Raw genomic sequence first — 21811 nt, 5'->3', positions numbered from 1 at the left:
GGTACCCGGGGACCGTACGTGGAAATGCTGTCTTTTTTCTGCTATTAAAACATGATTTGTAATGTGAATTTGCAACACTTAAACTACAAATAATAGTTTTTAGAGATACCAAATCCCGAAGAAACACTTCTTCAAATATTTGCAGTTAAAAAGCTATATGTCTTCAAAACACAAACAGTTTATGTATTTACCATCTTTATCTAAATTAGAGGAAATAACACTTGCAAATTTAGGAGGGAAGGGCCATGTATCTAAATATTACAATATACTAGTCGCACATAGTACTGAATCAGCAATAGATAAATTAAACGCTTGGAAAATGGATATAAAAGAAGATATTGATGAATTAGATTGGAATGATGCATGTTTAAAAGCTCAAAAACAAACAATAAACACAAGGTCTCGACTACTCCAATACAAGTGGTTAATGAGAGTGTATATAACCCCAGTCAAACTCCACCATATGAATGCTAACATTCCAGATGACTGTACAAAATGTTTGAAAGAGAAGGGAACATTATTTCATTGCTTGTGGGAATGTGTGAAGATCCAAAACTTCTGGAAGGATGTTATACATTGTTTGTCAGAGATGTTTAATGCTAAAGTCCCCCTAAATGCCAAACTGTGTGTGCTTGGAATATACCCAAAGAACTTCCTACAAACGACAAAGCAATATACAGTTCTGGACTTTGGACTTCTTCAGGCCAGGAGAGCTGTTGCACTATGTTGGAAGAGTATGGATGCTCCGACATTGAGAATGTGGATAAGGGAGCTTTCTGGCTGTATCGGACTGGAAAGGCTAACTTACATTGCCAAAGGAAAACTAAAGGACTTTGCTGAACTCTGGGAACCTTATATGAACATTATGACAGATGAAGCAAGATTTCAAGATTTGCCTGAAAATAACTTCTAATTTTTTTTTTTTTAATTTGTTTAATTTACTAATTTACTAATTTAATTTATTTTATTTTTCCTCCCTGATTGGTTAATTCAATATATTATTTATATTTCAATTGAAAATGGTGCAAGCTAAGTGTATGTGTGTCTATGTAATGTATGTGTAAATGTTGTATGTCTGAAAAACAAAAAAATTACAATAAACATATTGTGAAAAAAAAACAAATAATAGTTTTTGACGTGACATCAGATGTACATGCTCACTGTGAAAGGTGTAGCTCCACAACTGGAAATGGGCGGGTGGTTTGGAGCGTCTGGGACAGTCATATCCGATCTGAGTGTTTGGAGCTGTTCAGACTGAGACGCATCTGCCCAAATGCGATAATGATCGGATATGAAACTACCTCCCGGAGGTGGTTTCCATCTGGTTTGCAAAAATCGGATCTCATGCGGTTTGGGACTGTTCAGACTTCAAAAGAGTCATCCAGTTTCAATCTGGATGGGCTAAAAATCGGATATTGGCTGGAAGTCTGAACGCGGCCTTTGATCTGCTCCGGTGTCCTGATGAAGCTTCTGCCATCTCTTTCGTGATCTTTTTAAATGTGTTTAAACAACTATTTAACACGCGCCGTCTCCTCTCATTTCCGGGTGAAGCCCCAGAGGAAATTCTCGAGCATGCGCATACTGCAATATCTAATGTCTCCGTATACATGGTGTTAAAATTCCTATCCGATTATTAAATGTCCGATACAGGTCCGAAATAGGTCCGAAGTAGATCGGATTGAGGTGTTTACAGTTTAAAGTCCGAACGATGTCTTATATGATCAGAAATCCGATTGAACTGTACTGAGTTTGACTTAGTGGAATAAAGGATTGAGAAGAAAACGAGAAACCTTGAGGTCAGGTGGTTTACGTCCGTCCTTCCATGTGCACATAGACTGGCAGACTTTTACAGCCGAGTGGGCTCGGGCTTGACCACCCACTTTAGTACACGGATAAAAGATCTGGTGGGACCTTTCCAAGGATATGAGCTCGTATGGGGTAAAGTAAAAACCTGTTCCTCCATCCCTTACATGCAGACAACCTCCCACCTGTGCACATTCTTGGTAGATTAAAAACCTCTCCAAACTCTTCTCTAAAATGTCCTAATACCATCTTTTTTAAAACCCAACACACAACTTTAACCTTGAGAAAAACAAACATCTTGAATTGGGATAGATTTGTCAAGACCACTCGTACTGGTGTTGTTTGCAACAGAAGTGAAACGGTACACTGCACACAGTCTCCACATATAACAGTAGAAAAAAAATTAATTTGCCTCTATATCCTGCAGATTTTGGACAACATTAACATATATTTTCTAATTTGACACAAATATCAAATATTGGAGGAGAAAACATGAATAACTATGATTATATCTTTTCACCCACAGCTTCTTGACAGCTCTCTTTGAGCCCTCCCTTCCCTCTAATGACTACACTCACAGCCCTGCTTCACTTAACGTGAAGAACCCCATGCAATATTCATATCTCTCATAACATGTCATTTATGTCTGATTTAAGGACCGCCGATCAAATACAGCAAGATAAAAACAGTCCCATCTTTAAATGTCAGCTCAATTATGAAACCCTGACCTGGAATCAAGTAAATGAGCAGTAGTGTCTTTTCATCATGTGCAATGTCTCCGCATGTTTTAAAACGCCCAGAGGCGTTCTTTAGGGGTGACAGAGCATCCCCATTAAACGTCAGCCATGTTTTAATGTCACTTTGTTGTACTGAGTAAAAGTCAGTGTGAGAATTCTTTTCAGACAAGATTGTCATCATCCGTTTCTTGCCAACTGTCTTCATTCACCCCTCAAAGTACCCTGAGGGTGATATACACATATATATGCAGGCATATATCCATCCATCCATGTTCTATCCCCTTTTTATCCTTTGCAGGGTCACGGGGGTCGGCTGGAGTCTATCCCAGCTCATTACAGGAGAGAGGCAGGGATTCACCCTGGACAGATCACCAGTCTATCGCAGGTGCAGGCATATAATTGTGTGGAATATTCAAAATTATTATGCGAACAAACAAAAAACTGGTGAATGCAAAGAGTGTCAGAGCTGTTCTGTAGTGTGGGGGTGAACGCACCGAACTCTCTTGGCACAGATACGGAGTAGACGCAGGTCTGCCCAGAAGTATAGTTTCTGGGGAAGTTTGGTGATAAAACCGTCCCTTCGGTCCCTGTAGACCGACTTCCACAGGGAGCTGAAAATATGAACCGCAACAAAAAGTATGATTATTAGTAAGAGCTTACAAATGATTGCAAAGAATAAATAATAAATCTTTTATTGCGACGTGTACCTTGACAACTGGGTAAAGCCCTGTTCCAGCCAGGTCTGCCGTCGTCTCCCATGCTGCAAGTTAGAGTCGAGTAGCCCTAGAAAATAAATAAGAAATAAGTCATGTGACAATGCCTCCACCAGTTCCATCAACCAAGAAACCTAATTACATACTTAAACATGAATTCAGCAGGACCCCGTTAAACCAGAAAGGGATAACCATTAGCATAGCTTAGTGTACTTGCTGCAAATGGGTCGCTACACTTTTGCCTTTATGACAAAAAAACGTCCTAAATACTCAAAAATGTTCCTTTTTACTTGTTTACTTACTTGTTGACCTGTAAAGTTGCTTTCGTAAATTATGACTTAATATCGAACCTTTATCACCTGAGGAAACCGTTGCGTCTCGCAACGAAAATAGTGGTCATGTCACGATAACGATAATTAAATATATAATGCAATATCGTAGACGAATAAAAAAAGAGACTAAAATGTAGATTACAAAATAAAAACTATGCTAAAATGTGTCTTCATTTTCTTTGACCAAAACAAGATGAGACGAAATGTTATAACAAAGATCCTTAATATCCATTTTTTTAAGCAGTTTCCCCTGCTGGGTGACGTCACATGCAGCTGCAAGTGTTAGAGGCTGATGCCGTTAACGCAGAGCTCCACGTTCACGTCAATTAAAAACAAAGTTAAATAGAGAAAGGGACCGATGGCCGGCCAGCTCATCTCTGGAACTGGGAGAAGAAGAAGAGACGATCTTTGGATACACTTTCACTACATAGACGTGGAAAAGAAAACCAAATGTTTCGTTGAAAAAGAAAAAGATGGGGAGAAATGCAGCCACAAAATCACAGGAAAAAATAAATATGTTGTAAACTCAAATTAGAGCGTCTTCTGTATCTGGAATGAATGTATTCTTGAGTCTGTAAGGTAACAATAATATAAAAATAAGATAACCTTGTTTGAATTGTAAAATGTGTTTGGCTAAATCCAAAAAACAAGACTAAAATATCCTCAGTTTTCGTTGACTAAAACTAGACTAAAATGGTCATGGACAATTCTGACTAAAATAAGACTAAAATGCTCAGACTTCAGTGGACTGAAACTTGACATGACTAAAAGGAGTATGAACGTGACTAAAACTAATCAAAACTAAAATGATAGCTTGACCCAAACACTAGACTAAAACTAAAATTGAAACAGGCTGCCAAAATTTACCTTCTGCAGAAAATACTACCGCTACATCAAATGAGATTGAATCATATCATTGTGAGATATACTATGTGATTTTGTGCTTGTGTTCTCTCAGATGTAAGTCGCTTTGGATAAAAGCGTCTGCTAAATGACAGTAGTAGTAGTAGTGGGATAAATGAAGGAAACTGGACCACCGCTACCTGGGTGTAGTGTTTGTCTGCAGCAGCCCCGTTTCCAGGTAAGTCAGTGACGTCTGTCAGCCAACCAGCACGTACTCTACAATCAATGTGAAAACCTCTTTCCTGGTGTCAGAGTAATCATCATCTGATGACTGCACACAAAGCCGAAGGCAGCTGGCGATCACATTAGCCGGTGGCGTCTGCCAAATCAAACCGTTGACCCAAGTTACAAAAGGGTTTGGCAGACGCCTTGCGCCATCACCACTTTAGTTATTGTATTTATCTGCATACACACACTTTACTTATTACTTTATTTTGTCACTTAGGGCCTGGTGTAGCAACTCAACTACTGTGACTTTGCTACGCTACAACAGAGGGGGACACAGCGTACAGAACGCTACCGTCAGAAACCTCTGGGATCGATGACGAATACTGCAAAAACTCAAAATCTTACCAGGAATATTTGTCTTATTTCTAGTTAAAATGTCTCATTTTTTCGTCAGAAAAATCTCATTGCACTTAAAACAAGACTCACCGCTGGAAAAAACATACATTTTCACCTGTTTCAGGTAGATTTTCACTTAAAATAAGTAGAAAAATCTGCCAGTGGAACAAGATTTTTTTGCTTGTAATGAGAAGATAAATCTTGTCCCACTGGCAGATTTTCCTACTTATTTCAAGTGAAAATTTACTTGAAACAGGTGAAAATTGTCAAATAACAAGTTATTTTTCTGGTAATGACTCGAAGTGTAATGAGATTTTTTGACTAAAAATGAGACATTTTAACTAGAAATAAGACAAATATTCCTGGTAAGATTTTATTTATTTATTTATTTAAAGGTTTAGTTATCAGGGACAATGCACATTAATAATACATTTAGACACATGTAAAATATGCCAGAATTAGCCAAAAAGGCTATTTTGCATCTGCTGTCCCTGGACTGGTGTAAAATAGTCAACCTAAAAGAAAAATCATTAAGATATAAGATATTTCGAGTTTTTGCAGTGCGCCAATTCCTGAAATGCTGGCGTATTGTCTTTTAGGTGTTTGTACCTGCAATACGTATCCTGCCTCACAGTAGAAGGTGACCGTAGAGCCCAGTTTATAGTCGGATCCCAGCCTGGTCCCGTTGAGAACCACCCCGGGGTCGAAACAGGATTCCCTCAGCTTAGCTGAGCAGACAGAAAGAGAACAAGATAGTTGGAGAGGGTGAAGCAGAGACCAAGCGACAGGAACACATGAGTAATAAGACAGATGAATAATAACTGAGTCTTTCCAATAATTCAACGAGGCAGGCGGAGTGTTGGCCTTTCTAACGGTCGGTTTTACTTAGCTCCGTTTGCCAAGACTGCGTAAGAATGATAACTTAATTCTCCAGCTTTTGTATGTGACAAAGTTGAGCACTTTATGCCTGAGCCTCTCTTATGAAAGATTATCAGCCGGCTGCATCATCTTCAGATAGTTCACACAGAGCCGGTATCGACTCTGGTCAAACTTTCAGACACCTGCCGGATCAAATCGGTACGTTACGACACTAATGGGAAAGAATCTCCTGCATACACAATTAGAATATTAATAAAACTTTTGATGAGGAGCAACTAGACACAATCAGTCTTGTTAACTGTGAAAAGATCAGGGTTGCTCATGAAAAACAGCCAAGCCCCTGATGCAATCACTTCAAGCAGAGCATTTACATTTTTTCATCACCTTACGGTTACAAAGAGGTAAAAAAAAACAAAACAAAAACAACTTCCCATATTTTCATTTACAAATGTTTTTCCCAGAAACTGAAAGAAAGTCCTAAGTGTAAACAAAAAGAATGAAACTCTTTGCACTTGATTGACCCGCACAGTGAAGAGAAATCAGAGCACATGTACGTAGACAATCAGGAGCTCAGATTGAGAGAAGTATTGCAGCAGAATTGTTTTTGAAAATAACATTGGTAGCAGAAACTCATCACAAAAACTGGGACAGAAGCATGTTTACCACTGGGTTCTATCAATTCTTTTAGAAAACATTTGGGAAATGAAAAGATGAATAGCTTGAGTTCTGGAGAAGCATGAGCGCTGAGAGCGTGTTTGGTGCGATAAACAAAGGTCGATAAGAGCCTCCCCGCGTGGAGGCCACTTCAATCTTTCCTTCTTGTATTTTTAAAGAAAGTTTTCACCATTTCACTTTGACAGACTCTTAAATCTCGGCTCAACTCTTTCGGGGTCTCCTTCCTCATGTTTTTGTTTGTTTTTTATCAGCTGGAAGGTTTTGAAACTAACGGGCCGGACGTGTTTCCTGCCGAGCCATCTTATTGCAGTACGGGCGCAAAGTGGTTTGGGATTGATTTGTTGAAATACGGAAGCTCTTCTCAGAAAAACTGTTTATCCGGGTGTCAGCACATATTGCTGCTAAGCTTGTACATATTGTTCACTGTTGTTTTTGTTTTTTTGCTTGCATTATTGCAAGCTGCACGTGCTGCGTTGTGCTCATGAAACCTGGCACGAGTGACGGCCACACATACGCTGGACAGTCTCCTGGTAAACTGATGAAATGAATACTTGGAGGGATTTACTTGATGAGCTGGATGCTCCTGCACCTTTTCTATCACATGTTTAAAGGAACATTGGAAAGATTTCAAAACAAACAGCTCTCAGAGCCGTTTTTAACGCAGCGCTTCCCGAGAGCCAGATGATCAGAGTTAGTCATTATTGACTTCTGCTTTTTCCCGCGCATCCTTGGAAGTGTCTTCCTCTGTTGGGATGTTATTTCTCTCACCTTTTGCTACTTAGCTGAAGCAGAGGCGGATCTAGGGAGTGGCTACTTGGGCTCAAGCCCCGAACGTTTTTCCAAAAGCCCCAGATCTGAAAAAACAAAGGACCGCTCTGCCACCGAGCTCGGCGGCGGGCGAGAGGGCGCCTGCCGTGACGCCTGCCGCGGGGTTTTCACCACGCCTGCCTGCGCCCGAATTGAACATTTTTTAATTTCACCGTGCCACGCTATGACGACATCCCTGCGCATCCAATAGGAGAGAAGGTGGTGGAGGGTGAAAAAAAACTTGCGGGTTGTAGATCAGAGACGATCAAGATGGAAGAAAAAATAATTTTGGCTGTGAGTCTGTGAGGAGCTGTGGGATACAAGACTGCAGACCTATTGTGAACTCAATAAGAAGGGACAAAAGTGGAGAGAAATCTCCCACAATTTGGGCATACCAGGTGTGTTTAAAAGGGGTAGCTAAGCCCCAGATCTCCTGACATCCTAGATCCGCCCCTGAGCTGAAGTAACAGATACTGATAGACCAAATGCATACAGATTGTATTAAGATATGTTCACACAACATCTATAAAGGCAACTACAGTATAATGACGATGACGTGAGCGTCTTCGTCGCTGAATGATTACATCCTGTGAAGCAAAGCTCAAAGCAGAGAAGCATTGCAGGATCAGGTTTTGCAGAGATGTGAGGGGTTGGTGCAGTCTCCCCCTTGTCAAGTTCATCTTTCCAGGTTAACCTTAACTTCATATGAGCTCAGATCAGTTTCATGAGGACGACGGAGGACGGCGGTGAAAAGACAAACCAGGTGCAGTTTGGAAAAGAAAGACTTTTCTTTTACTTTTATTTTCATTAACTCTCATGAAATTCCTCGAGTGTATACCCGTTGTTAGCTTTAGAGTCGCAGAGTGCCAAGTGTTTATTGAACATTGTTTACAGTCTTGTAATACTTATCATTTGACTGGAGTTCTTTGAATGAATCTCCCATCATGAAACCTTTTTTTTTATCTCTTGTCCATCCTAATTCTCTCTCTCTTTTTTGGAGTCTACCTTTTGTAAAAAGTATTTCCGAGTGCCGGTGTTCCATTACATCCCAGGCGACGGTGGCCAGGTCTTTACCTTTGTACTCCAGGTGAAAGCCGGTGTAGGAAACAGAGCCGTCGCTGCGGAAAGCTAAAAGCATGCTGTTGGAACTGCTCTCTATCCTCTCTGGGAGTTTGCTGTCCTGGAAGCTGCCGATGAGAGGACTGTTGCTGTCCGGACCGTCGTAGATGTACAGGAAGTCATAGTTTGGCTCAATGTTGAAACTAGAGACACACAAAGATAAGCATGAGGGCTGGGAAACAAACAATGAGAGAAAATAAAGCGTCACAACCAAGGTTAGCTACTAAGTGTCCGCTGGGATATCACAGACGGTTTTGGTTATTTATACTGAGACGTATAGATTTCCCGATCATCGTAGCACATAGTAATAATTAAAATGAAGAGAAAAACAAATTAAATGTTTTAATTATTTTTTATATATATATATTTATTTATTTAATTTTGTTCTCCCTTAACATATGATTATTTTTTTTTTGTTTGTTTTTTTCCCCCTGGGCAATTATGGGGTGGGTAGGAATGTGGGTAAAATCAGAAATTGTGAATGTGAAAATGTGAATTGTGAAAATTATTGTGAAATAAAGAGATATTAAAAGAAAAAGAAAATGAAGAGAAAACTGGTGCGTGGTTCGACGTGGTTTTCAAACGTCCCCAAAGGAGAAACAAGCATAAACATGAGGATTGGCAAACTTCTATTGTTTTGTTTTAGCTGTAGTTTCTGGTTGGACAAGGTAACTTAAAAAATACCACTCATTAACACTCATCGTCAACGATTCAGTTAATTATCAGCATCTGAGTTGGTTGAACACTTTAGTGCAAACTGAACTGATTCCAGTTGATTCTGTAGAGTTCCTCTTTACAACTCTCCGTATTTTACCTTTTTATTTTCCTCCGTTTCACTTAAAGGAGACCTATTATGGCATTTAATGTATATTTTAAACAGGCCTTGAATGTCTTAAAAACAATCTAAAGCTTGTTTTTTCTACATAAATCAGAAATCCAGCCTGTGGGCCCTGTCACTAGTTTTACCGCTTCTAACCTCTTTTTCTGCGCCTCATTTTTAGGGAAGGGGGGGTATGATAATGAGGCTCTGTGCTGATTGGCTCCCTGAATGACGTGTAGCAGGGGAGGAGCATAAACCTCGCTCCGCCAGAGCAGCCCGAGCCTGTAAATAAATACAACACTGAATTTACACAAATGGCAACTTTATTGTTAAAAAAATAAAATATGAGTTGTATATAAATAACATTTATGCACTATTTAAGCCGGATCTACCCGGCGGATGCTGAACGCTGGCCCCGGAGTCACGCCGGGCGCCCAGCATGGCTCCGGGGCGCATCGCGCATCACCGCGGCTTTAACCGGGAAATCTGACCGGTTCCGACTGGCCGGGACCGCAGGAACCGGCCTGGACTGGTAGCAGGGACTCCCGGGGACCGACCAGCGGAATTTCAACCGGATCTGCCCGGCGGATTCTGCGCGACGGGCGCCGCAACCCTGCGGCGGGCGCCGCAACCCTGCGGCGGGCGCACAGATCGGCTCCGGAGCGCATCCTCTGCGCATCGCCCGTTTCCGGTGATCAAACCGACAGATTTGGGTTAAAATCTCGGAGTGTGAAGCTGGTCCAGCCTGGGACAGACCCCCGAGGACCCAGCTCCCAAACCACCGGGAACCTGGATGATTTAACCCGGATCCGCTCCGCCGCGGCGCCGCGTCCGACTGGCTCAAGGATGAACCGCTCCAGCCTGTGTAGAGAGCTGGTTGTGGGCGTGGTTTCAGCAGCGGAGGCTGAACCTATGGAAATAAGCGCCTATGGTGACGTCACCATAGGCGCAGATTCAGAATGGCTCAAAAAAAGGTCACGTGACACTGGGGGACTCTGTAAGGTGGGGGTCAGAGACCCTGCAGAATTTCATGGTATTTTGTCTCCCCTGTGCTGGCAGGGTGAGGGGAGACCACTTTATATATGTTAAAACAAGAAAAAACGTGTTTTTCATAATAGGTCCCCTTTAATGATCTATCTCATTGTAAAAGCACACGTGTTACCCGTGTGTTGCAGGTTACCTGATGAAGGCGAGGGACAGGACGTAGTCCGAGTTGACAGCAATGAGCCAGTCGCAGTCCTTGGAGTGAGGGTAGGGATGCGGGTAATTAGGAGAGAGTATAAATCCGTTGGAGCCAGTCAGGTTTCCTCCACATGGAGCTACAATGAGGACACAAGGGGAGGTATTCATATATTTTAATATCATAACAATATCATAAATGTCAAATATTCTCCCAAGCTGAACACATTTATAATCATACAACATCATTGTTTGGGAAATATCAACCCCTGAGAGGCAGCGGTGTGGAAATGTGTGGAAATGATTATTATCTCTACTATCAAGCCCTCCTATAAATTACTAACAAATGTGTCCTTGAATTAGGGGCAGAGCATAAATAAGTCGTGTATGCGGGACATCCATCTTCTACCCCCACAGAGAAGCCGAACGTTTCACCTATGCAGACGGGCGGGCTGGGCTGCCAGTAGTATCTGTTATCCACTTGAATGCAGGTTATTTTGTCGTCCCCCTGGAGCTCGTATCCGGGGTCACACTGAAAGGACACCGAATCCCCCGGCTCACGGCCGTCTCCGCTCCGACTGCCATTCATCGGAACACCTGGGTCCCTGCAGGCTGTAGCTATGGAGCCTAAGTGCACAGAAGACAGGGAGGGGAGGAGGAAAAGGCAGAGCAATTGCTCAAAGTACGGTCACATGAAGAGTCGCTGATGCATCAAGGTTCCGGCTTCGCCTTATCTGAAAACACCACAAGTTGCAGTAGCAATTTTTGATACTCTGCTATAAAATGACGACAGAAATTTCTTTTTTTTTCAGAAATTCATTTTTTAAATCTTTTTTTAATTTTTTAAACCATCCACGGAATGCATCCAAATAAAAACAATTATTGTGATGTTGCGCCATACATTATTTTGTCTCCCGTACTTGTACTCGGGCTCACCAGGATACACTAAGGCCCAGTTTACACGTAGCAAAAACGGTGGCGTTTTCATGCGTTCTGGCCGTTTGTTTACACAAAAACGAAGCTCGAAGTCACCAAAAATGATAATTTCTGAAAACTGCGGCCAAAGTAGAGATTTGCAAAAATCTCTGTCTTCACGTTTCCTTGTAAACAGAGGGAAACGGACATTTAGGCTTCAGAACGTCACATTATGCCACAGAAACGTCACCACACTGCAAAAACTCAAAATCTTAACAAGCATATTTGTCTTATTTCTAGTTAAAATGTTTCATTTTTAGTCAAAAAAATCTCATTACAATTAAAACAAGACTTTATCTGGTGATGACTCTTGTTTTAAGTGTAATGAGATTTTTGGACTAAAAATGAGAAATTTAAACTAGAAATAAGACAAATATTCCTGCTAAGATTTTGAGTTTTTGCAGTGCAGCGTCATGTGTGCGACCTGTGTTTACAATTTTTTTGGCCACTGTCAATAATTTTTGTATTTCTTGTATTTTACCTGTTTTATATTCTAAAGTTACACTTAAAAGTAACTCCACTTCTCTGTCACTCCAAACGAAAGACTCTCGTTCATCTTGGAAGTAACTGGAAGTTACTCGTGTCATTTGTTGATGTTTTTCCAGGATTCTGATTGGCTAGCATGACTTTATCTTCTCGTTACACTGCCCCCTGTAGGTTTGGCTGCTCATAGCACCTTAACACCGTATTTATGCAGGTTTGTGTAAATGATGGTATTTTTAAAAATGTAGAGGGGGAAATATCCATTTTTGTAAATACCTGGCTATGTGGAAACGTGGCCTGAGATTCTATGCCAACTGTCTTTGGGCAAATGCTAGGGGTACACCTCGGACAGCCAGAGCCAATCGCAGGGCCTCATACGGACAAACACCTGCATTCCACGGATCGATTTAGAAACACCAGTTAAACTAACATGGACTGTGGGAGGAAACCCACATAATGCAAAGTGCACACAGGCTTGAGCCGGGAACCTTGTAGCTGTACTGACCACCGGTCCACCATCATGGCCTCATTTACATATCTAGAAATAAAGATTCAGGCAGCTTGTAACGCACAACAACTACGTCACCAGCATATCTTTTACTGTGGAAAATTATACGGTCACAATTTTACAGAGGTAATAGCTATTTTACAGAGTAGTTTCTACTGGTACCTTGGTGCTTTTGGCATCTATTTCATCAAGGTATCTGCAGAAGCGTTTGTGCTGTTGTGAATATTGATCTGAGTAAATTGTAGTATAATAGCTAGAAGTGTAAAGTACATTTTTGGTTGGCTAATTAAAGTTTTCTTTAGATAAGAGAACATTTGATTCACTTGTAGTTTTGTGATAACATCTGTAAATTAACTTTCAATATACATTTATATATTCTTAATGAATCTGTTGATGTTAGCGATGCAAGTTATACATAAAAACATATTTATTAAAGCAGGGCTCAGGAGTGATAAAGTGTCATAACTCATTTTACTTTATCAGTGTTTGTGAGCGTCACTTACTGGAGAACTGAATGGCAAATCCTGACTTGCTGATGTAAAAGTCCGTCTCAAACTGAACCGTGACTCTGTTGAGCGTGGAGTGGATTCCCTCGGGGAGCAGAGAGCCGCTCAGCTCGGCCAAGGACATCTCGTTCTCCGGTGGACCGTCCCAAACCCGCAGCATGTCGTGGCTGGCTTCTGTGTCAAAGGCCAAGAACTGGAGGCTGTAATTAGAAAAAACAAGATTATTGCTTCATCAAAACTTTACCTAATACATCCTGTTGGAACTTTACAGTAGTTTTGTTCCATAAAAAATACCAGGCTTTCATACATTCATACTGTTCATATATACATGTCATTTGGGAGAGACATCTCTTCTGGTGCTGAAAATTAACATACATTTACTTTCATATCTTTCACATCTTCGTAAGACTTTATGAGTCCATCAAAAACTTAATGAGAGGGACATTAACTAAAAATTATTTATATAAGCATTAGTGATTTTTAAGTATGACAAAAAAAATAGATGTTTAGTTGACACAATAAGATTGTTGATAAGTCAATGAGTAAGTAACATTTATTTATAAAGTACATTTAAAACAGAGATATTACTGACCAAAGTGCTGTACATGATAATAATAATTGAAACAAAAGAAAGAAAGAACATTCAGTGACAACAAATGAATCACAAATTTGACCTAAAAACACAAATGCAAGAAATGACAGGATTAGGGGACTGGGAAAGCTAGTGAATAGAGGTGAGTTTTTAATCTAGACTTAAAGGTGGAAATAGTGGGGGCACATCCAATGTCTGAGGGTAACTGGTTCCACAGTCGGGGAGCAGCCACAGCAAAGGCCCTATCACCTTTCAGTTTCCTGGACTAGACGACCTCAGGCATATGGTGGCTGACTTGAACTGAAGAAAGTCAGTGATATACTGTAAGCAGGGGCCTGCCCATTTAGAACCTTAAAAACCATAAGTAAAACTTTAAACTTAATTCTACAATTAATGGGGGAGCCAGTGCTGGGAAGCCAAGACAGGGGTGATATGTGCATGCTTCCTCGTACCAGTCAGCAGTCTTCCCGCAGCATTTTGGCCCGACTGCAGGCGTGTTAATAAAGACTGGGGGAGGCCGAGGTAAAGGGAATTGCAGTAATCCAAGCGAGATGTAATGAATGTGTGTATTACTTTTTCCTTGTTATTATAGGTTATAAACAATTTAAGGTGGAAGATGATACGTAGCTGATAAAAACTGTTTTTAACCCTTGTGCTGTCTTCGGGTCAAGGAAGGAGGAAGGGAAGAAGGGAGGAAGAAAAGAAGGAAGGGAAGAAGGAAGGACGAAAGGAAGGAAGGAAGGAAGAAAAGAGGGAAGGAAGGGAAGAAGGAAGAAAGAAAAGAAGGAAGGAAGAAAGAAAGAAAAGAAGGAAGGAAGGGAAGAAGGAAGAAATAAAAGAAGGAAGGAAGGGAGAAAAGAAGGAAGGGAGGAAAGAAGGAAGGAAGGGAGAAAAGAAGGAAGGAAGGAAAGAAGGGAGGAAAGAAGGAAGAAAGGGAAAAAAGAATGAAGGAAGGGAGGAAAGAAGGAAGGAAGGGAGAAAAGAAAGAAGGAAGGAGAAAAGAAGGAAATAAGGGAGGAAGGAAGGGAGAAAGGGAAAAAAGAAGGAAGGAAGGGAGGAAAAAAGGAAGGAAGGGAGAAACGAAGGAAGGAAGGAAAGAAGGGATGAAAGAAGGAAGGAAGAGAGAAAAGAAGGAAGGAATGGAGAAAAGAGGGAAGGAAGGAAGGAAAGAAGGAAGGAAGGAAGGAAGGAAGGAAGGAAGGAAGGAAGGAAGGAAGGAAGGAAGGAAGGAAGGAAGGAAGGAAGGAAGGAAGGAAGGAAGGAAAGATGGAAGGAAGGGAGTAAAGTAAGAAGAAGAGAAAAGAGGAAGGGAGAAGGAAGGAGAGAGCAGGAGGAAAGAAGGACAGGAGAATTAGGTCATTTTGACCCGAAGACAGTACAAGGGTTAACACATATAGTTTATCTGTTTGTCAAGACAGAGCCCTGAATCAAGTAAAACCCCCAGGTTTCTAGCATGGGATTTAACATGAGCTATTTTACTTGCAACAGTGTTTGTGGATTTAGGAGGACCAATGTTGTTTTTTTTTTTTTTTACATGTAATAAGACATATGGAGGTCAACTTTACCTCACAATGTTTCCTGAATCCATCTCGATGGCCCACGTGCAGCGAAGGTTGTTGTCATAAGGAAACGGGTATCCAGGGGAGAGAATCCGCCCTGAAGACTCGCCCTTAAAACGTCCACCGCACTCCGCTGCAGGTATCACAAACACACATCAGACACATTTCATACTGCTAAATGTAAATAATAATAATAATAAATAAACACAAACTGCTGCACCAGATCCATAAATAAAGCACCATAAATCACTTATTGATGAGTCAGTGAGGTGTGACGAGTCCAACATTTATCTGTCTCTGGTAGTTGTTTATCAAGGCAATCAGAGCGTATTGCTCTGTCTCCCTCTTTCTCCCTCTCTCACCAAGAGAAGATGAAGAGACAAATGGAAGAGAAACGATGAGGAAGGAGGAAGGAAAAGTGCTGATCCTGCACTCCTCTCTAAAGAAATCATCACTTTTGTATAACCAAAATAATTCCCCCTTCTAGCTTTGTCTCTCTCAGTTATATATTTTCAGTCTCCATTGCCTCTACACTTTTCCTGCCTCTCCAAGTTCCTCCTCCCTCTGGCTCCTTCATCACTAGAATACATTATCTTGGGTAATAGGAGCAATATAATGTGTTGGGATGGAGAGAAAACACAGGAAAAGTTGGCAACACAAAGGCAGAAAGGAAAGAACCAAAGGGGTAAAGAAGGAAAGACGGAGTAATAAGAAGAAGAAGAAATATAATATTAAGTCTGGCGGTTAGGTGAGGTCACAGTGTGTCATTGCTGTGAGAGAATTTTAGGCAGTGGTGTTATGAGTCTTTCATTATTAATAGTAAGAATAGAGAGGGACTTATTAAGCTGAATCCAAAATCAGAAAGTTGAGAAGCAGAGAAAAAGGGTCTTTAGAAAACTGGTCAGTTATGCCCTTTTAGCTTCCACGCGTTGCAGAGTTGACGTGAGAGCAGAAGTGCTTGCAAGTTTTATGGAACTGCAGGAAATAGAAGAATTCTTAAGAGTGCTTCTGCAACTCTGTACAAACAGCTGACTGATGCATTTGAAATAAAAAGAACATGCTTTGCTGACATCTTCACTATCTTCAATGAGACCAACAACTCGATAAAGCGTCAAGAATCAAACGGCAAAGAGAAAAAGTCTTAAAACCAGTTGCAGCTCCAGTGCAGATGTAGCAGGTAGAAGTGAGCACACATGTTTGCACAACATGATTTCTGCACCCCTTTACGAAGCTTTGAGAGAAAATTGCATCTCACCCTACGAGCAGTTAATATTCGACCTCAGAATATCCAGCCTTACAGATTTGGAATACCAAAGACGAGGTTGCTACCAAACAACCTGTTTCATGATCAAAGAAACCTTTCCTCCAGAACTCAACTCGGGGGAACTGAGAGCCTTCATCAAGAAACCGATGGAACTGTTGTGACAACTGTAGAGGGCAACTCAAAGACAAGCACACAAGTTACTTTCGAGGGTGGTTGATACCAAGGAGATGCTTGACCCTACTGCTGATCTACATAGGCCTGCAGGATCATAAGCCTAGAGTGATCATCAGGCACATCCTCCACATGGAAGACACCCAGCGTTATGCCAAGAATGAGAAAGAAATCAACTCACTCATCGACCTCACCAGGATATACAGCTGGGACATTGGAGTATCATTTGAGCCGGATAAATACGCTCAATTGATAAAGAGGGGCAAAACGATCACAATTGAAGGGTTCAACTACTAGAGGGCTTCATGTTTAGGACAGTTACAAATATAAAGCAAATGGCAACAACAAGGAGGTTTCAAGGAAGTTGGCCACAGTCAAGCACCTGAAGAGAATAAGAGAAACTGAGGAGCCAGCTGAATGGGTAGAGCAAAGCCCAGGCCATGGACACATATGATCAGGTACCCTGCTGGTGTAGTAGCCTGGCCACAGGAGGAGATGAAATGTGTTAATGTAAAGACAAGAAAAATCTGCACAATGCATATATATGGACATAACCCCAAGTCCAAGACCATGAGACTCAATACAATGTGGAGAGAGGGAGACCGAGGATTAGTGCAATCCAGGATGAAATAAAGATCCAGAAATACATCCAGATGATGGCTCCAAAGGATGAACTGTTAAGTGAATGTGTTCTTTACCCAGTCAAGACAAAGATGAAAGAGGAGAAACCATGAGGGAAAAGAAGCCAATGCACGGCATTTAAGTTCAACGGGCTGAAGAAGTGGCTGACATTGAGAAGACTCATCAGTGGCTGGATAACGCTGGTTTGAAGGAAACCACTGAGGCATTAGTTATAGCAGCACAAAAACAGGCCTTGAGCAGGCCAGGTTCTGCCAAACAAGCCCAGACACCGGCTGCAGATTAGAAAGAAGATCCCCTCGGAGACAATCCAGCACAAAATCACAAGATCCTGCTAGGTAAGGTATACGTGGAGCGCCAGAGCTGAGTAGCTGGGGTCGTGTACAGGAACATTTACTGAGTATGGGATGGAAGTCCCATCTTCACGATGAGTGTGGTGGTCGACAAACTCCAGAAGAAAAGGTGCAGTGATAGAAATCCCAGAGCAGCAGCAGGAGAAGGAACACGAACAAGTGGAAAAATACCAATAGTTAATGCAAAACATGAAACAGATGTGGAAATGAAGCCAACAGTGCCAGTGGTAGTTGGAGCATTTGGAGCTATGACCTCCAAGCCAGAAGAGCAGTTCCAGCAGATCCCAGGAACAACAGCAGGGATCTCAGTCCAGAAGAAAAGCAACAATACAGAGTAAAATCCTCGAGTTGGCACACAAGTTGAAAGAGGACACAAGCTTCAAGAGAGAGGGAGAGTTGTGAAGGCCTGAAATGATTGCAAAGTCAGTGAAAGACCATAATTGATCGATATTGGGATTGTAGTGCAATAATTTCCTTCCATCAGTTTGAAGCCTTGGATAATTAATTCAAACAAGGCAATGATGTTATACATAAATACTTAAAAATGTGTCAATACTCAAAGGTGACTTGCTTCCCACAGTCTTTTATTGGTATATTATGGCCTTTGTTTTGATAGATTAGTCAGCACTAAAATCAAAATCGATAAAATTCAGTTTATGAGACAGATCTTACAAAAGGATTGATTGCTTAACCCTTCATGGACTAAGACAGACACGAATAAAAGTGAACAAGTCTGTATGTCCATGAATAGTGATGAGCGTGGGCACGAACTCCTGTGGAAGACTTTTGAAAATATGAACATGAATCAGAAAGTCTGTTTGTGTTGTATCGTATAGTGGGAGTATTTTATGAGTTTGTGTGCTACCTTAAAACTGGACAAAGAAAAAAAAGATACTCTATTTCAAAAATAATATTCAAAAGTGAAAAGTTTTCTCATTTTATTTTTATACCCGTTTATATACTTTCAAAGTGCATTTCCTGCAGCAGATTTTTGTGTTTGCATTATCTCACTCTGAAGCTAAGTCAGACCACATTTGAATGCACAGGGTTTTCACTCATTTTCACTTTTCAATATTCAGGGTTCAGGGTTGCGACCTGCATCTGCATTTTGCTGAGTGAAGAAATAATGACGGAAGAAGTCTGCCTTTTCAAGGGAAGGGTGTCGAAGGAACACGACGTCCATTTAGCAGCCAGGACTGAACTCCTGTGGCTTAAATTTGAGTTGCTAAAATATTCACGTTACCCCTTCTCTTTGACTTTTCTTCCTCTGGATCAGAATCACTTGATCCATAATCCCATGATCCCATGATCCATAATCAGATTCTCTGGACAAAAGGAACTGAGATAAACGTACGTGGAATGGGCTAGCTACTGCTACTCGCTACAGGCAGTCACTGACCTCAAAGATGCGTTATGTCACTTCATGATGATTAAAATATATTTTTTTTTTTTTAATTTTGTTTCACTAAATGACAGTATTCATTAATTTGCTTTCAAGGGTAGCAGTTGTAGCCAGTGAGCAAACTGAGTGATTTTGTCGCTATAGTCAGCGAGTATTCAGACACTTCTAGCGTCTTTGCACTGCAAAAACTCAAAATCTTACCAGGAATATTTGTCTTATTTCTAGTTAAAATGTCTCATTTTTAGTGAAAAAATCTCATTACACTTAAAACAAGAGTCATTACCAGAAAAATAACTTATTTGACAATTTTCACCTGTTTCAAGTAAATTTTCACTTGAAATAAGTAGAAAAATCTGCCAGTGGAACAAGATTTATCTTCTCATTACAAGCAAAAAAATATTGTTCCACTGGCAGATTTTTCTACTTATTTTAAGTGAAAATCTACTTGAAACAGGTGGAAATTGTTGTTTTTTCCAGTGATGAGTCTTGTTTTAAATGTAATGAGATTTTTACTAAAAATTAGACATTTTAACTAGAAATAAGACGAATATTCTTGTTAAGATTTTGGTTTTTGCAGTGTGTCACTATATTCAGCGGGTATTCAGACACTTCTAGTGACTCCGTTTTTCTCTTTCAAAAAAATCCAAAAGCGACAAGTCTAGCAGCTTTTCTCATTTAGAGACATTTAGATATTTTAACTTGAGGGGCTTGTATGGTTTTCAGTCCTGAGTGGACTGCTGTGGGCCGCTCTCCTGATCCTAATCCCCCCCGATCCTCGCACAGCTGCTGCACTCAGATCACAGCAGGAGACGTTTACCTTTCTGCATCTGGACTGTAAATGAATCGCACATCCGCTACTGCCCCGCTGGCTGATCCTGTACTGGCCTGGTGCCACCGTGTATTAATTATTCATATATAATTCTAATTAATGCAATAATTACAATAAATATTCAATGGTGCTGCACTGGCCTATAGTCAGGACAAAGGGGGAGGGTTGGAAATGTTTTTGTTGTAGTCCTAAACATATTTATGGTGATTTTTTACTCCCTTTTTTATCTCTCTCATGACTTGATTACTCTTTCCTACAGCATCCATTGCAATAATATGGATTGTAAAGCCAAAGGCTCCTGTCCTTCCTGATGAGTTGGCATCACTGGCTGACATAAACGTAGTGGGCTCCTCTGCATTTCAGGATTGTCTGCAATTTGGAAATATTTCAAATTGGATAGAAAATGCAGAGCTACAGCAGCTTCTTCTATTTATAATTTGAGAACTGGTAGGACAGAAAGGACAGGGTGGTTTTTGTTATTTTTCATTTTTGTGCATTATAGGTCTGGGAATCATTATTAGCCGACACTCAAAATTAAATGACTCAAATTTGAACAAAAAATGTGACCAAGGCATCATGTAAAACAATAAACAATAAATAAACAAGTAACAGAAATAACCAGTGAAAAATATGACAAATAATGAATGCTAGTTACCGTTTCCTTTCCTTTGTTAAAGCAGCACAATGTAACTTTCAGCTTTTGTTGAGTTTGGCGGCTCCTTTGGACAAAAGCAGTAGTGCTTTACCAGTAGTGTGGAAGGGTTCCTACCATGCATCTCCAAGTTACATAGTGCCAGTGAAGGCAATACAGACCCCCTCAGACCATAACAAAGGTTCATTAAACCTGTTGGAAGTTGATGTACCATCACAATGACTTTGGAAATATTATATTAAGGTGGAAAAGTTACATTGTGCTGCTTTATAGAACTTTATTCAAGGTTCAGAGCATAAAATGAGGCCAAATACCTCTGTAAGTTTGTGAATGTGAATCTTTTCAAGAGAAAGGAATCATATTTGACTGCTTTAAAGTGTAAATAGCCTCCTAAAGCAAGGACACACCTATACAAGAAGGCAGAGGGTTATCCCAGGCTCTCCGTTCGCCGGTCATACACTTGAGGGTGGAAGCCCCGTGCAGGGTGTATCCAGGCTCACATCTGTACGTGATGCTGCTCCCAGAGAAATGGCCCTGGTCATTGACTTTGAAGCCAAACTGAGGCACACCTGGATCCTCACAATGAGACAATTCAAAACCTAGAGAGACAGGAAACAACAAAATGGAGAAAAATCCTCAGTGTTGGATACACATCACTTTCCCTTGATATCTGGCACACTCAAGTCTGCTGTTTCTGAGTCTGCTGATTTCTCAGAACCTATTTTGCTCTCAGATACGTGAGACGTAGCATTATTAGGCGTGATACTGGAGCATGTATACACTTTATCCAATTTAATATTGTATTTTTTCACTGTGTGCCTGAACTCAGTTTCCATGGTAATATTCTGAATATTCAGTTAGTGCACAGTTTTGGAGCGTGGGATATGAATAGGTTTATAAATATGCTTACAAACCATAACTGGCATTTGATCTACGGCATTACCTAGAAGACAAGGTGCGCCAGTATTTGAGTTATCTCCCGGCAGATTGATGTGGGTACATGTCTAAATCCCTGGAAATGGCCATTTGGAAGGTAATTCTTTTACCAGAGAGCAACATAAACATATCTGTCACCACCCTGACATCTAGTGTGAATAGTTACCCCTCGGAAAGGATTGTGTTTGTTAGATACGTAGATGGAAACAAAACAACATGCATTATTCATTGAAATCTCAAGCGTTACACTGAATTACATCCTTTATCCTAAATATCAAACATAACTACAAAACATAGGGCGGTATAAAACCACCAAAAACAGAAATGTTGCAGCAATGCTATCAGAAGGCAAGGGCATTGATTTAAGATGCCAAAATAACTTTGCAAAGGGTGAAAAAAGTGTGGAGGAGG

General features: G+C 40.8%; 1 protein-coding gene across 1 annotated transcript in view; it reads right to left on the bottom strand.

Moving 5' to 3' along the window:
• Nucleotides 1-21811, bottom strand: part of csmd3b (CUB and Sushi multiple domains 3b) — a 470660-nt gene that overhangs the window by 91519 nt on the left and 357330 nt on the right. The window contains exons 25-33 of the mRNA XM_061742392.1: nucleotides 20872-21063; nucleotides 15161-15287; nucleotides 13001-13203; nucleotides 10967-11158; nucleotides 10533-10671; nucleotides 8488-8675; nucleotides 5662-5780; nucleotides 3248-3323; nucleotides 3035-3151 (exon numbers count right to left, since the gene is read on the bottom strand). Of these exons, the coding sequence (XP_061598376.1) occupies nucleotides 3035-3151; nucleotides 3248-3323; nucleotides 5662-5780; nucleotides 8488-8675; nucleotides 10533-10671; nucleotides 10967-11158; nucleotides 13001-13203; nucleotides 15161-15287; nucleotides 20872-21063 (1353 nt within the window). The remainder of the gene's footprint in view (nucleotides 1-3034; nucleotides 3152-3247; nucleotides 3324-5661; nucleotides 5781-8487; nucleotides 8676-10532; nucleotides 10672-10966; nucleotides 11159-13000; nucleotides 13204-15160; nucleotides 15288-20871; nucleotides 21064-21811) is intronic.

This window comes from Cololabis saira, chromosome 15 (assembly GCF_033807715.1).
Source record: "Cololabis saira isolate AMF1-May2022 chromosome 15, fColSai1.1, whole genome shotgun sequence".
Lineage (NCBI taxonomy): Eukaryota > Metazoa > Chordata > Actinopteri > Beloniformes > Belonidae > Cololabis > Cololabis saira.
This window is presented reverse-complemented; position numbering and strand designations above follow the sequence as displayed.